At 40.6% G+C, this 15,323-nt stretch overlaps 1 protein-coding gene across 1 annotated transcript in view; it reads right to left on the bottom strand.

Moving 5' to 3' along the window:
• Positions 1–4,162: 4,162 nt before the first annotated feature.
• The window catches only part of ISY1 (ISY1 splicing factor homolog), a 22,672-nt gene continuing 11,511 nt past the window's right edge, over positions 4,163–15,323 (bottom strand). The window contains exons 8-11 of the mRNA XM_015822962.1: positions 15,274–15,312; positions 6,434–6,549; positions 5,982–6,068; positions 4,163–4,756 (exon numbers count right to left, since the gene is read on the bottom strand). Of these exons, the coding sequence (XP_015678448.1) occupies positions 4,649–4,756; positions 5,982–6,068; positions 6,434–6,549; positions 15,274–15,312 (350 nt within the window). The 3' untranslated portion in view covers positions 4,163–4,648. The remainder of the gene's footprint in view (positions 4,757–5,981; positions 6,069–6,433; positions 6,550–15,273; positions 15,313–15,323) is intronic.

Below are 15,323 nucleotides of genomic sequence, written 5' to 3'. Positions count from 1 at the left end.
CTGGGCAGCCGTAGAGCTCCCCGCCCGCTTCGCTTTGCGGATGTTTACGCAACTAGTCGCCTTTCTTTTTTCGGGAGGGGGGTGGTGGTGGTGGACAGTTTGCATAAAAGGGGCTTGTCGTTTTCTCCTCTTTGCAATTTTGCCCCCGTTGGTCGGAAAAGCAAAAGAAGGAATCCTGGATTTTGGCTAAAAAGGTAGAGAGCCTGTAAGATACCCGCAAGGCTATTTTACCTAAATTAGATCAAATTGTTAATAAAATAAGTATATGGAAATCTGACTCACTACCTGAAAGTAGACATTTCAGTAAAGAAAGATGCTCCTAACTTCATTTCCAATTGGCCAAACGACTTTTATATCAGAAACAATCTGAGAGATTTTTCACAAAAATAAATACTTGCGTTGAATCCATTTTAGAACCTGAATCAAATTAACACCAATTGATTTTTTTTAAATATATATCACCCCTGGCTTGGGAAAAATTGGTCCATAATTTTGAATGCCTGGTGTTTTTAGGCCACTCCTTTTTGTCTAAAATTGACATTTGGGGAAGTCTTGGTGGTTAGCATTTCTTATCAAGTGTGGGTAATTTTAAATCAGAAAGCCGAAAGGAAGTAAACACTTGTTCATAGCAAAGTAGTTGGGGGGAAAAGAGAGACATAATGAAAATAGGAAGTAGAAGAAAGTGGGAGGTGGATGTTGCCAGATGGGAGACAGATGTTGAATAAAGCAATAGCTAGGACACAGAAGCAGCCACTGAAGGGAGGGATGGTTGATACTTTTCTATGGTTAATGGTTGGTTAATATATGATATGTAAACACATAAAATGCTCTATAACATCTAGTGGTGAGGCTATTTCAATGCATTCAAGTTGATTTTAAATTACCTCAGGTGGGAAATTATAAACTAATGACATGTTTATAAAGAATTAGATACTGGGGCTGCTTTCTGCTTTGTCTTTTCTCAGAAAGCAAGGATTGTTAGCCCAGACACCTCCATTGGAATTTGCTGTCCACAAGTTTCAGCCTGGTGATTGGGTCCTGATAGAAAGCTGGTGTGAAGAAAAACTTACTTCAGCCTGGGGTGGTCCCTACCAAGCCCTCCTAACAACTGAAACAGCAGTTTGAAAGAAAGAAAAAGGGTGGAGCCAAAAGAGTGGAAAATAATTCCTGGAGAAGACCCACTGTGAATAAAAATTACCAAAAACTGATGTGGTCATTGTGGGGGTGAAGAAATAATAGCCTGGGTTTGTTTGTGATTTTTCTCATTGCAGGAGTAGCAGCTTTGGGGCTTTTTTGATCTGAGTGGTGACCTATGTTATTCCATCCAAGGATTCCAGAAGAAGCTGTGGACCTCCACATTCTACAAACTTCTACATAATGTGTTGGTTCTGTGATTGCAATTGTGTCACTGAATGTTGTTGTTGTTATCACTGTTGTGATTGTGGACCAGTCTGTCCCTGTGAAGAACCTTGTAACATAGTAATAGTGGAGGATTGGTTAAAAATATGTAAAGGTCTGACATCAACATACTCTTTATCCCACATACCCAATTATAGGAGAAATTGAAATTTAGACAGCGGAAACACAACCTGACCTAAATTCAGTTATATTGGGAGATAGTGATATTCAAATTCCACGGGATGTAGAATGGATAGATTTAAGGTGTATACAGGCTAATCAAACATACAAGTCCAATGGCCTGGGAGAACCGATTAGCATTAGAGATGTTGTTAGCAGAGAAAGGAGATGTGTTTCTGTAATGGTAGGAGAAAAAGGATGCTGTACTTTCATTCCTAATAACACAGCTCCTGATGGAACAATAACTAGGGCTTTGCAAGGGTTAACTATTTTATCAGAAGATAAAGATTTAAGATTTTGAACAAACAAACATTTACATTTTTATTTATATATAAATAGATATTATGTTGTAGGACTGGCAGACTGGGGGAGGAGTAAAAAGAGGGATCAGTTTAGAGTAATTCTGTAGCCATAAGTGAACTAAGTCCCACCCCACCTTGATTGCTATTGAACCTTATCTAGCTCTAACCAAGTGTTGACTGTTAGGTGGGAAGACTCTTCTGCATAAATTGTACCTTCATGTGTAGATGTTTTTTTTGCTGCGCTCCTGACATACTTCCATCATGTACTGTTATTATATTTAGCAAATAACCACAAACTCCGCTCATCTCATATCTCTGCAAAATCAACATAGCTACATTTTCTTTCATTCTTCAGTCTCCAAATAACCCATTTCTTTTGTAGCTGTTTCACCCACACCTACCCATTCATTTCAACTAGCAATATAATGTTTCTCTGGATTGCATTTATTTAGAATACTTCAGTTTTTCCCAAAACTCATATCTGGTTCTCCCATTATCACCATTCACACTAGAAAGTAAACCCAAAGATGCTTTTTCACTCGGCAACTGGACTTCAGTGAAAAACATTGAAGACATTTCACTTTTTATCCAAGAAGCTTCTTCAGCTCTGACTGGATGGTGGGGAATGGAAGGGTTTTTATTCCTTGCAGACAGCTGGTCATTTGCATTCTTTTAGAGTCGTTAAGGCCACCTGGAGCTTTATGTGTGTCATCAGTCACCTGAGTAGTGCAAATGGGTGTGGAGCCTGCTTGAAACTGTTGGAGATAGATGATGTTGAATCCCTCCCCCTCTGTTGAGAGAGGGCTGTTTAATTTTGACATAGATGGCCTTTTTGACCCCTCTTTCAAACCAGCAGTCCTCTGTCTAAAATGTGGACTTTGCTGTCTTCGAAAGAGTGGCCTTTGTCTTTTAAATGCAGATGGACTGCTGAATCTTGTCTTGATGGGTTTGCTTTCCTATGTTGTGCCATGCGTTTATGGAGTGGTTGTTTTCTTTCCCCAATGTACAGATCTGCACATCGCTCACTGCATTGTACTGCATATACCATGTTGCTCAGTTTGTGTCTGGATGCTTTATCCTTGGAGTGTACAAGCTTCTGTTTAGTGTATTCTTGGGTTTGAAGTGTGCACATATGTTGTGTTGGCTGAAGATCTTCCTGAGCTTTTCCAATATTCTTGCAATGTTGGAGGGGGCGAGACCAAGGTGGGCGCCGGGGCCTAGTCTACCGGAAGAGCTTCACCGTCCCTCTTGGGCCACGTAGCCCCCCCGAATGGCACGGGCTGCCTGGGGCCTTGGGGGCCAGGCGCCTGGCCCAGTCCTCAAGTTCCCAGAACCCCTGGCCCTGCCTAGCCCTACTTCCCTGGGCGGCTGCCCAGCGCATCCAGCGGGCCAAATGGTGTGCCTCCCCTCCTGCGCCTCTGCCTTTGCCTGTTGCTTGGAGGGTCGGCCCAGCAGCCACAGCACTCAGATCCACCTGGCAGGCTGCGGCTGCTGCCGGGCATTGCATGTTCACTGCCTCCTGTGCGTGCGCCCACCCTGGCTGGGGTGGGCCGGAGCTGGTCCTTCACCATCCCCGGGCTGGCCCCGTGGGCCACATCTGGCCCACAGGCCTTGAGTTTGACATGTCTGCTCTAGTGTATCCAATTCTCTAGAATCAATCTCACTTACCATGGTGGGAAGGGTTTAAACCTTAAAGAATTAGGTTTTGCCAATAATGTCTGCTTTGCCAGTAATAGGTGCATTTGCATAAAACCTATAATCTTACATTATTTTTCTCTTATTCCAAGTATTGAAATTTTGCTTCAAGTTTATATATAGCTGGATACTATGCTGATTGTATAAAGTATATTTTAAAATTCCATTCTTGTCAGTACGATATAAAGTATATGAAGACAGATTTGACTGGTATTTAAAAAATATTTTGTTTTGTCTTACAATTGCTAAATATTAGCATCCATACTTGTTGGTTTGATAGTAAAAAAATGGGTCACATTATATAAACTGCATGTTGCTGTATGACTTGGACTAATTATATAATAATGTACTGTATTTGTATATCATTGTAAAAAGCTTATGATAAAAACACTCATAAACCTCTGTTCCTAGAAAATTATTTTTTTGTACACATACACACAAAATTTTACATAGAATGTGTGATTTTTTTGTTTCAGTTATTCACCTTGTTGATACTCATATATTCCTAGAATTCATATTATTTATAAATTACCATATTCACAGCTGACAAATTTTAGTATTTTTAACAAAAGCAAAGAACAATTAAATCTGCATAAAGTTTTACTAAAAAATGAGAGATTTTATAAACCGTATTTACAATTTTACTTGCTGAAATATTCAGCATTTCAAAAACCCAGCCAAGTGAGTGTTTTCTCCATTATCATAACACTTAGTTCCATATTAACTATATAGAACATTTCAGTTTTCTTGAAAATTCAAAATTAAATACCGTTACTAGATACGTTACTAAGGTAAAATTAAAAAACAAAAAACAAAGAGGAAAATAGGTAGACAAAGATAAATTCAAAGCAGGCTGACTATTTAGAACTCGAAGGGGGAAGCTAAAAATGAATAAACTCCCATAAATTAGGATAGTGAAAATGTGTAATAAAATGTATTTTGGGGGGAAAAAACCTCTTTCATTCTAAAACTTGCAAAGTCTTATTTCAATAGAATCAAGAAGATACCGATTCTGTAGAATCAAGATTATCTGTGGTTTTAAGATAGACTATCAAAAATAGAAGGAGCAATTACTATAATCCTAGAAGTTTTTTAGCTTCTTCACTTTGAGCCAGAAGAGCTTCACTGGCGTATTTTTGAAGAAGTTCCATCTTCTTTCTTCGGACGAGAGCTTCCTCAATCTGTTAAATGAGCAACATTCAATTTGAAAACTTGCAAATTGGAAATTCTTTAGTAAAAGTGACTTAAGAAAATGACAGCATGATAACAGAATTAATTACGTAGATCAAAAATTACTTTGCCCACAGAACCTGGAACCTCATTTAGTAAAAACAATGCAAGTTACAATACTATTTTTTCAGAAATGAGTATAAAAATTAGTAAATTGTTCAACTGCAGCACCTTGCAAACACACTTACAAAAATGCGTTCATACTATGCAAACAATCAAAACATAACTTGCCAATTAGATAACCTACATTTTAATTGTTTGCATTGTATGAATACATTTTAAAGGTTCTAATTTCCTCACTAATACAGTAGTGAGCCTAAAGATTATACAGATCTATCCTTATAATGGCAAATCAAGTTTTCATATCAAAGGAAGAAGGAAGAAAGGAAGAAAGGAAGAAAGGAAGGAAGGAAGGAAGGAAGGAAGGAAGGAAGGAAGGAAGGAAGGAAGGAAGATAATGACAATGAGGGAGGGAAGGAAAACATAATGGGGAAGCCAACAGGAAGTTAGAAGTTCATTCTACTCCCATGGTCATTCTGTTTTCTATATTTAGGAAAAAGACAATCTTTAAAAGAAAGACCCAACAGGGCACAGGTTGTCTAGTAATGAATTAAATTCCTAATGAAGAAAGTGGCACTTTTACCATCTCTCCCTTTATTTCCAAGCGTACGTGAATACCCAACTATCAACAGGAATAGCATTTAGCAATAGCTCTTAGACTTATATACCGCTTCACAGTGCTTTACAGCCCTCTCTTAAGTGGTTTACAGAGTCAGCATCTTGCCCCCCAACAAACTGGGTCCTCATTTTACTGACCTGGGAAGGATGGAAGGCTGGGTAAGCCTTGAGCCGGTGAGAACTGAACTGCCGAACTGCTGGCAGCCAGCAGAAGTATCTGAGTACTGCACCCTAACCCTAACCACTGCACCACCAGTGGTCTATTACAGTATATTCTGAGGAAATCCTCTTACTTTGAAATATACTAATTGTTTTGCTGCAACTAGTGCACAAATCTACTTCTTTCAAAGTTAAACTTCTTGTATATCCTTTCTTCCTTCCTCATTAATTCCTCTCTTTCTTTATCCTTCCCTTTCACTTTTTTTTCTGCCTCCCTCCCTCCCTCCCCCACCTTTCAAAGTTATGCTTCCTGTATTTCCTTCATGTGCAAGTCCTTACCTCCTGTTGTGATGGTACTGGGACGTGAGCAATAAACGTCTGCTGACTATCCTCACCATCAGTTTTCATTCCATTTTCTTCATCAGACTGCAAAGCATTGAGAAAATGTTGAATTCAAAGTTTGCTTAGCAAATCATTAGAACTTTGTCTCAAAATAAATAGAATAATTACTTGCTCCCCTGACTGCACTTCAGCCAGAGTCCAGGCAGAAATCAGAGTTAATTATATTCATGATGTATAGGATAGCATTGAAAAATGCAGGTGTGTCCAATTGTGAATATGTAGCTGCACATTTATAATTAATCTTTTTTTTATCACTCACATAGGTGCACATTGTTAATTGTTAATCTTTTTTATCACTCACTCTATATAACTATATAGTACACTATATAGTTTACTATGCGTACTATATAATATACAGTATAGTATAAAATTGGAAACAGATATAATACCTCGTTGTCATTTACTGCATAGATGTTTTCTTCCTCCTCCTCCTCCTCTTCCTTGTCACCTCTTGCGAGATGTGCTGCTTTTTCTGCCTTCCACCTTTCCACTGCTTCTGTAATAACTGGGAAAGCAAAATAGCCACATTTGAAAGTTGTATCGAAAACCGCAAACTACTAAGATATAGCACAGTGATGGCGAACCTTTTAGAGACCAAGTGCCAAAAACTGGCCCCATCCCTGCCATGCCCACCCCTACTCTGTCCCAGCCCCTGCCCCCCGCCCTGCCCACCCAGCCACCCACTGCCTCCATGGCCCGCCGCAGATCGTTCAGGCAGTCCAGCGGCGCCATGGCAGCCATGCCCTCCGTCCATACCCCACAGCATCATCTGCGTGCAATGGAGCACGAGGGTGGAGTCTTGTCCCTGCTGCCCAGCCGCCATGTCCTTGGCTGTGCGGCTCCGTGCGGGCCGCGCATGGGGGCGAATCTCCTCCAGGGGGGCTGCTGGTGAGGAGGGGGCTGCGGGGGGAGGCGGGGCTGGGGCGATGGTGCGCGTGCCCAGAGAGGGCTCTGAGTGCCACCTCTGGCATGCGTGCCATAGGTTCGCCACCACTGATATAGAAACTACTCATCATTATAGTGGACATTCTGTTTATCTCTTTAGGATAAGTAAATATTGAATTGTTATTGAAGTTTGTTTGCTACCTTAATTATTTTTCTATGTATGATATATATATTCTTCTTAGATGATTATGAGAATATTTAATATTCACTCTGGTCATATCAGACTGTACCATCTTTCTTTCAAAAGAAAGCAACTAAGTTATGCAACTCAGAACTTATAAAAGGGAAAACATCAATACTGTGGTGGTTGGAGAAAAAGACATTTGTAAGCTGTAAAAAAAAGGGGGGTGTTTATAATTTTATTTGTAATTAAGACTTATATAGTTGTTCAATTCAACATAGACTCTGGGTGGCATATACATTTAAAAGCAAATGCTTATACTGAACAAAAAGTAAATGTGATAATAAATGTAACCCTAACATACTCAACCCAAAACATAAACCAGGTCAGTACACCAATGCCAGAATTTGGAGAAAAAAATTTAAGTTTTCAGAGATCATTTAAAGCCTTACAGAGCTAGAAGAGTTTCTCTAACACAGTGGTTCTCAACCTTTTTAATGCTGCGACCCCAACTGGTCGTAAGTCGAGGACTAAACCGGTCGTAAGTCGAGGACTACCCAACCGGTCGTAAGTCGAGGACTTTCCCTGCCCGGGAGCGCCACGCATGCGTGGTTCCGCCCCCTGCGCCGGCCGAGGCGTAGCTGGCAAGTGGCAGAGATGGAGCAGGCCAACCACCAGCTGGCCCAGCCCAAGGGAGGTAAGGCACTCGCCAGAAAACGGAGAAAAAAATGGCGGACAAAAAAAATGGCGGACAGCCTTGCTTGGCGACCCCCATGAAATGGTCGATCGACCCCAAATGGGGTCCCGACCCACAGGTTGAGAACCACTGCTCTAACAGGACCTATTAAACAAATCAGTGAATATTTGAAAGAACATAATATACCAAATGAACAAGAACTTTTAGTAAAAGAAGGAAAATATGATATACTGGGTATAATTGAGACCCAATAAAGTAACAGTTGAAGGGTACATAATTGGCATTATGTACCTTTTGTTTTCAAAAGGAAGAGAAACAGCAGAAATGGAGGAGTTGCACTGAATATTAAAAATACCCATGTCTGCTTAGAAATCCAAATTAATTAACTTGATGATACAGTACCATGCGTCTTGGTTAAAATTAGTGAAGGAGCGTCTACACAGGCTTAAGCATTTTAGATTTGAAGACAAAAAGATTATTTGGAAGATGTGGGAACATGAATCCAGCACCATTTTTCAATTCCTTAGGCCAAATGTGTCATTGTCTAAGATCAGGTAGCAGATAAAGAGGGCAGCCATGTGGTCCCAGGAAACGGTGCTGCTGCTTTAAGGAGTTGCAGACAGGTGTTAGCACCCTTTTGCTCTTTACTCTAGCAAAAGCTGCTAGATTCAATGACACTGAAGCATAATAGCAGGTTGAATCTGTCTGCGTTACCTTCAGATAATACTTCTGATAGCTAATGTCTGGTTTAGGAGACAACACATCCCTATTTTTAAGAAACAAAAAAAAAGATGAATGGGGGGAGATCCATGAAATTATAAATCAGTCTCACATGAGGACCTCGGAAGACTCTTGCATGAATTATAAGGAGACTGACCCATATGCATCTTAAAAAGAAACGATCTTGGATTTATCTTAAACAAGTCTCACCAGGTTAGTCTTATCTCATGTTCTGATCGGGTAACTTCCTTAGTAAACTGTGTAAATGCAACAGACATAGTTTCTTGATTTCAGCAAAACATTTAACAAAGTATCCTCTGACACCATAACTAACAAACTAGTTATACTGGGCTGGACGGCATGAAATAATATACTGTACATAGATGGAGTGAAAGCTTTCCAATGTTTCCTCATCATACTGCAGTGAGGTATTCAGTAGCGTTCGGTCCTTAACCTTCTACCTCAAATGATACTAATAGGTTTAAAGAAATGGACTGCAGGAAATTAAATGAAATTTAACAAAAACAAATGCCAATTTCTTTGCTGAAGAATACATATGCATACAAAGGTATTTGCATAGGTGTGAAAAGAACCTTAGAATAATAGTTAATTGCAAAATGAATTTATTAGATCTAATTCTGTGTTCCACACTATGAAGGATTAGACTGAAAGACAGCGAGCATGGTCCAGGAACGAGAAATTAGTTCCTATGAAAGGAAACGGTAACATATAGCCTTGACAAGAGAAGACTGGGTACAAGCAAAACCGGCTCTCTATCAATCCGAAAGTCAGAATATAGAATAATGGGTTTAAGATATAGGAACACAGCTTTTGGCAGAAAAATCCTAACATTAAAGTAGACTGAAAATGGAGTTAGAATCAAAAGAGAAGTAAGCTCCCTTTCTCTTGATGTTTCAAGTGATCTATGTAGGTACGGCATCTAAAGCATCTTTTGGAAGTGCTTTAATCTGGATTCCTATACCGAGCAGGGGACTGGATTAAATGGAGCTAGTCCTCAATTTGCAAACACAATTGAAACCCAGATTTTAGTTGTAAGTTGTTGCAGTCAAAACTCAGGTCACAACATGACTGGACTCTATTTTGAGAGTGTTTTTTACAGTTGTTAAGCCTGGCACCACCATCGTTAAGTGAATCAGATGGTTGTAAATCTGAATCTATCTTATCCAAAGGGTGTTTTTTGCCAAATGTGATCACGTGACACCAAGATACTGCAATCAGTCATAAATTTGAGCCAGTTGTCACCTGCCTGAAATCATGTGGGCATCACGTCGTCAGTATTGAACTCCTACCAAGTACTCATTTTAAGGTAGTAATGAAACCTACCAGCAATTCACTGACCGGTATTGAGTTCCTGATAGGCCCCCGGGAAAGGTTAAGGTGTTAAGAAATTTAGGTAGAGTAGAATAATAAACACATTTAGAAACTTTGCGTTGTCATAAGACTTAAGTTTTCGTTGTGTCCAAAGCGCTCTGTTGATAAGAAGTAAGTTCTGCTGGGAGATCACTCACATTCACTTATAGAATTTTAACAAAATTAAAAGAGGCAATTTAGTTATTTCCTTATTTCAGGTCATCTAGTTTGATTTAGGCCCATTCATTCTTAAAACACATGCATTAATTTCCTCGGTATGCATGTGATAAATGAGAATCCACGTTCTGGAGTTAATTACCATGAAAGCAGATTCAGGCAGGCTTACCAATACATGGCAGCAGCATTCACTAAACTGCATTAAATAGCAGGAACAAAAACATCTGACTCCTTCACAGAAAAAGGCTATACAATATAAGCATTAGGCTGGAAAATAAGAGTCATTAAGCTTCCAATCTTGTTTATCGGCCATGGGACTGAAAATGTTTGGTACAAGAGATTATGTTTTAAAACTAGATGCAAATGTACAGAGCCAGTTTGGTCTACTACAGTGTTTCTCAACCTTGACAATGTTAAGGCACGTGGACTTCAACTCCCAGAATTCCACAGCCAGCAATGCTGGCTGTGGAATTCTGGGAGTTGAAGTCCACGTGCCTTAACATTGTCAAAGTTGAGAACACTGGTCTACTGGGTAAGGTATGGGGCTAGAAAGCACGAGACCATGAGTTCAAGTCCTGACTTAGCCATGAAAGCCAATTGGGTGACCTTGGGCCAATCACTCTCAGCCCAACCCATTTTACAGGTTGTTGTTGTTATGGGGAAAATAGGAGCAGTAAGGTGTGATGGATATGTTTGCTGCCTTGAGTTTTTTGTAAAAATAATAAAGGCGGGAAATAAATACATAAATACATACATACATAATTTTTTCCTCATAACAAAAATCCTGTGAAATAGGTTGAACTAAGACACGGGTCGGCAACCCGCGGCTCCGGAGCCGCATGCGGCTCTTTGAGCTGTCTCCTGCGGCTCCCAGCCCAATGCATTTCCCCCCCCCCAAAAAAAAATGGCTCTAAAGAAGTTCAACCAATCAATTCAAACTTCTCACAGAAAAAAAATGTGTGAAGTTTGAATTCATTGGACGAACTCTGCCTGGAAAGGTTGGTGGGGACTTGCCTGCTCCCAGGCAAGCCTTTACTTTGCTCTGTGCTCCCGTTTTAAACAGCGTCAAACAACCGAAGCACTCGATGGGGGGAAGGAGGCTCTGCCTGGAAAGGTTGGTGGGGACTTGCCTGCTCCCAGGCAAGCCTTTACTTTGCTCTGTGCTCCCGTTTTAAACAGCGTCAAACAACCGAAGCACTCGATGGGGGGAAGGAGGCTCTGCCTGGAAAGGTTGGTGGGGACTTGCCTGCTCCCAGGCAAGCCTTTACTTTGCTCTGTGCTCCCGTTTTAAACCTGAGGAGGGAGGTGCTTGTGTGCAAATGTGTTTCTTTTGCAGGGAAGCTGCTTTGCTAAAGGTTATATCTTCCTCTTCCTTCCTTCCTGTTTTCTTTCTTTCTCTTTTTACCTTCCTTCCTTCCCATATTCTTCCTGCCTTCCTTCTTCCTTTCTTGTCTTCCCTTTCTTTCTTTCTTTCTTTCTTTCTTTCTTTCTTTCTTTCTTTCTTTCTTTCTTTCTTTCTTTCTTTCTTTCTTTCTTTCTTTCTTTCTTTCTTTCCCTCTCTCTCAATAAGCAAGCAATCTGGGTTCTGACTGGCTGCTCCGCGCCTCCTGCTCCTCCTCCCCTCACACAAGTAAACTGCATGCAAAAATCCCACATCATACCGGCTCTGAGGCAAGCCATTTCACTTTGCCCGATTCTTTCTGTTTCAAAAGCAGCCTTGGTGCTTGCTGGGGGGAGGGGGGGCTCAGCCTGGATCGGCTGGTGGGCTGGCCGCTCTTCTCCAGCGCCAGTTGGCATGCTTGCAGATCGCCCCCCCCCCCCAATAAATAAATACAAAAAGCTGAAAGGGAGGAAAGAAGCTGGGCTGGAGCTTCTGCACAGGGTGGTTGGGCTTTCGGCAGGTTTGCCTGCAATTAAGGCAGGGTGAGGTTTTTTCTAGTGAGGCTGAGGGGCCAGCTGCTCACGTGTCTGCTCACATAAGAACGAATGTGTTTCTTTTGCAGGGAGGCTGCTTTGTTGAAGGTTATATCTTCCTTCCTTCCTTTTCTTCCTGTTTTCTTTCTTTCTCTTTTTCCTTCCTTTTCTTCCTTTTCTTCCTGTTTTCTTTCTTTCTCTTTTTCCTTCCTTTTCTTCCTGTTTTCTTTCTTTCTCTTTTTCCTTCCTTTTCTTCCTGTTTTCTTTCTTTCTCTTTTTCCTTCCTTCCTTCCTTTTCTTCCTGTTTTCTTTCTTTCTCTTTTTCCTTCCTTCCTTTTTTCTTTCTTTCTCTTTTTCCTTCCTTCCTTCCCATATTCTTCCTGCCTTTCTTCTTCCTTTCTTGTCTTTTCTTTCTTGTCTTTTCTTTCTTGTCTTTTCTTTCTTGTCTTTTCTTTCTTTCTTTCTTTCTTTCTTTCTTTCTCTCTCTCTCTCAATAAGCAAACAATCTGGGCTTTGACTGGCACTGGCTGCTCTGCGCTTCCTCCTCCTCCCTCCCCCCCAACAAGTAAACTGCATGCAAAAATCCCACAAGATCTACCAGCAGTGTTTTTGCTCCTAAGTCAGCCTATGTCTGCGCACACGCACAGACTTAAAGGGAGGCTTCCAAACCTGACATGCATACACATGTGGATGTCTGCAAAAAAAAAATGGAAAAAAAGGGGGAAAAGTGGACATGATTATTTAAAGACCCCCACTTTTCTGCATGGGCTTGAGCAGGAGGCTGGAGTAGAAGATCTCCAAGGTCCCTTCCAGCTCTATTCTATTCTATAGGCAGGAGCTTATTGTAATCATTGCACCCCCTTACTGGAATATCACCCTTTCTATAAATATGCAGTGTTATCTATATATTCTATATATATGCAGGATATATGCAGTGTTATCTTCATTTTAGATATCCAAAGGGTTTTGCGGCTCCCTGTGTTTTGTTTTCGGTGGGAAATGGGTCCAAGTGGCTCTTTGAGTATTTTGGGTTGCCTACCCCTGAACTAAGAGAAAGTGACAGACCCAAAGTCACCCAGTGAATTCCATGGCTGAAGGCAGACCACAAGCTGAATTTCCCCACTCCTAATCTGACATCTAAACCACTATGCTGTGGGTTGTATTAGTGGGGGAGCTGCACATTCAGGTAGAATGACGACTTCATGTTAGATCCTTGGAACAATGAAGAAACTATTTGTTTTCTTGGCATCCCAATAACAAAGAAAAGAACAGTGAATACAGAGATAGACTTGCAGGGAGATATCAGCAGTCGGGGACCAAGACTATTTGCTTTCTTTAAGTCTTAACAGGTTTTCTGTAGGATAGAAATTCTACTGCTTGCTAGTGCTTCAGGAAGACCAAGAACTTCCTATTTATTTAAGATGGTCATAAAATGCTACTTCTCAGTCCAGTGTAGTAATTAGTAAGAATCCCTTAACTCACAATTTAATCATGAATGAATAAGTGGGTCTGGCTCACTCTCAGCTGAGTGAGGACATTTTCAGTCTACTTAAAACAATTCTTTTCAAAATGCAGCAATGTGCATGATCCATTGAATGAAAAGATGAAGTAAGCTTTTGGAATTTATCACCTCTACTGAAAAATTCTATCTGAAAATCTGGACATATACATCTGTGATAAACCATCAAGACATTGAGATTCTGCTGATGTACCACTATCTACTACCCAACACTTCTTTGTATTTCTGAAGTGACCTTTTAAACTGATTGTGCTTACAGTGTCTCCTTCTAAATTTAGTGTGCTGGGGGGGAACATCTAATATTGGTATCACATCAACAGGAGCAGTTGGGGATTTAATGATTTCTAGAATGTTTAGGAAGCGTACTCTCAAATTTAATTTTTGGAGATCAAGATAAATTTTTGTTTAGGAGTTATAATAATAATAATCATGATGATGATGATGATGATGATGATGATAAAGTTGGAAGGGATCTCGGAGGTCATCTAGTCCAACCTCCTGCTGAGGCAGGAAACCCTATACCATTTCGGACAAATGACTGTCCAGTTTCTTCTTAAAAACTTCCAGTGTTGGAGCATTCACCGCTTCTGGGGGCAGGTTGTTCCACTGGTTAATTGTTCTAACCGTCAGGAAGTTTCTCTTTAGTTCTAAGTTGCTTCTCTCCTTGATCAGTTTCCACCCGTTGCTCCTTGTCCTGCCTTCAGGCGTTTTGGAAAATAGCTTGACTCCCTCTTCTTTGTGGCAGCCCCTGAGATATTGGAACACTGCTATCATGTCCCCCCTCGTCCTTCTCTTTGTTAAACTAGACATACCCAATTCCAGCAACCGTTGACAGAATGCTCTCACAGATAAACCATTCCCATGAAAAACGGAAAATAGAAGACTCCATTAAGAACTTTAACTCATTGGAGACTAATGAACTCTGGAGTGTTCTAAGGCAGGGGTGTCAAACTGCCGGCCCGTGGGCCGGATGCGTCATGCCAAAACCACGCCCACCCCATTGCCAGCAATGGGGAAAAAGTCACAATACATCACGACACGTCACATGACGTCGCGAGTTTGACACCCGTGTTCTAAGGAGTTTTCTGCTACTACAGCTGAGCCTCATCTATTTGTACAATGGAGTATTCTGCTCATACATGGGAGTTAGGAACTATCTGTGCTTTGACATCTTGCTAAAAATACATAGAAGTTGCAGATTAAAGCTACCACTGGCTTCACGCTAATGCAAGTCTTACTTCAAGATGCCAGTACAAGCTAATGACAGTGGGTAACATGATTATTCAAAATCTGATGAATAATCTGATTTCTAAATTATCAAATGAACTTTCAACAGATTCCAATAGTACTTTACTTTTTGGAATGGGACATGAGGGTCGTACATACTTTAAATGCAAAAAAATTGAGTTTAAATTCCTAGCATTTATAATTCTTTTAGAAAGTTATCTGGCAACCTGCAATAGAAAATGCAACAATTTGGTAGCCAATTTTGTTATGAATCTGATCAATGTCTGGAACACAAAAGCAGCCAAAGAAGCTCTTGATACGATTACTCCCAACTGATCTTGCTTTTAGTTGAGTTCTCCAGGTGGTTAAGTAACAGAAGAGATCCCTGTAGTACCATGGAGTAAGATGAAGACTGAATCTCACAGAATACAGCTGCAAGCTCATATTCAAGAACTGGAATATTTAATACAAGTCATTTCTGGCTACCAAAACCCAGAATAAATGCTACTGTCAAAAAGCCAACAGTTATTTCCTATACCTTTTTTTTCATGTTCCTGTTCCAGTGGTTCGAGGACACCATCATCCTCA

This window comes from Protobothrops mucrosquamatus, unplaced genomic scaffold, assembly GCF_001527695.2.
Source record: "Protobothrops mucrosquamatus isolate PMUCROS unplaced genomic scaffold, P.Mucros_1.0 scaffold1730, whole genome shotgun sequence".
NCBI lineage: Eukaryota > Metazoa > Chordata > Lepidosauria > Squamata > Viperidae > Protobothrops > Protobothrops mucrosquamatus.
The sequence above is the reverse complement of the archived record's forward strand: the minus strand, read 5'-3'. Positions and strand labels throughout refer to the sequence as shown.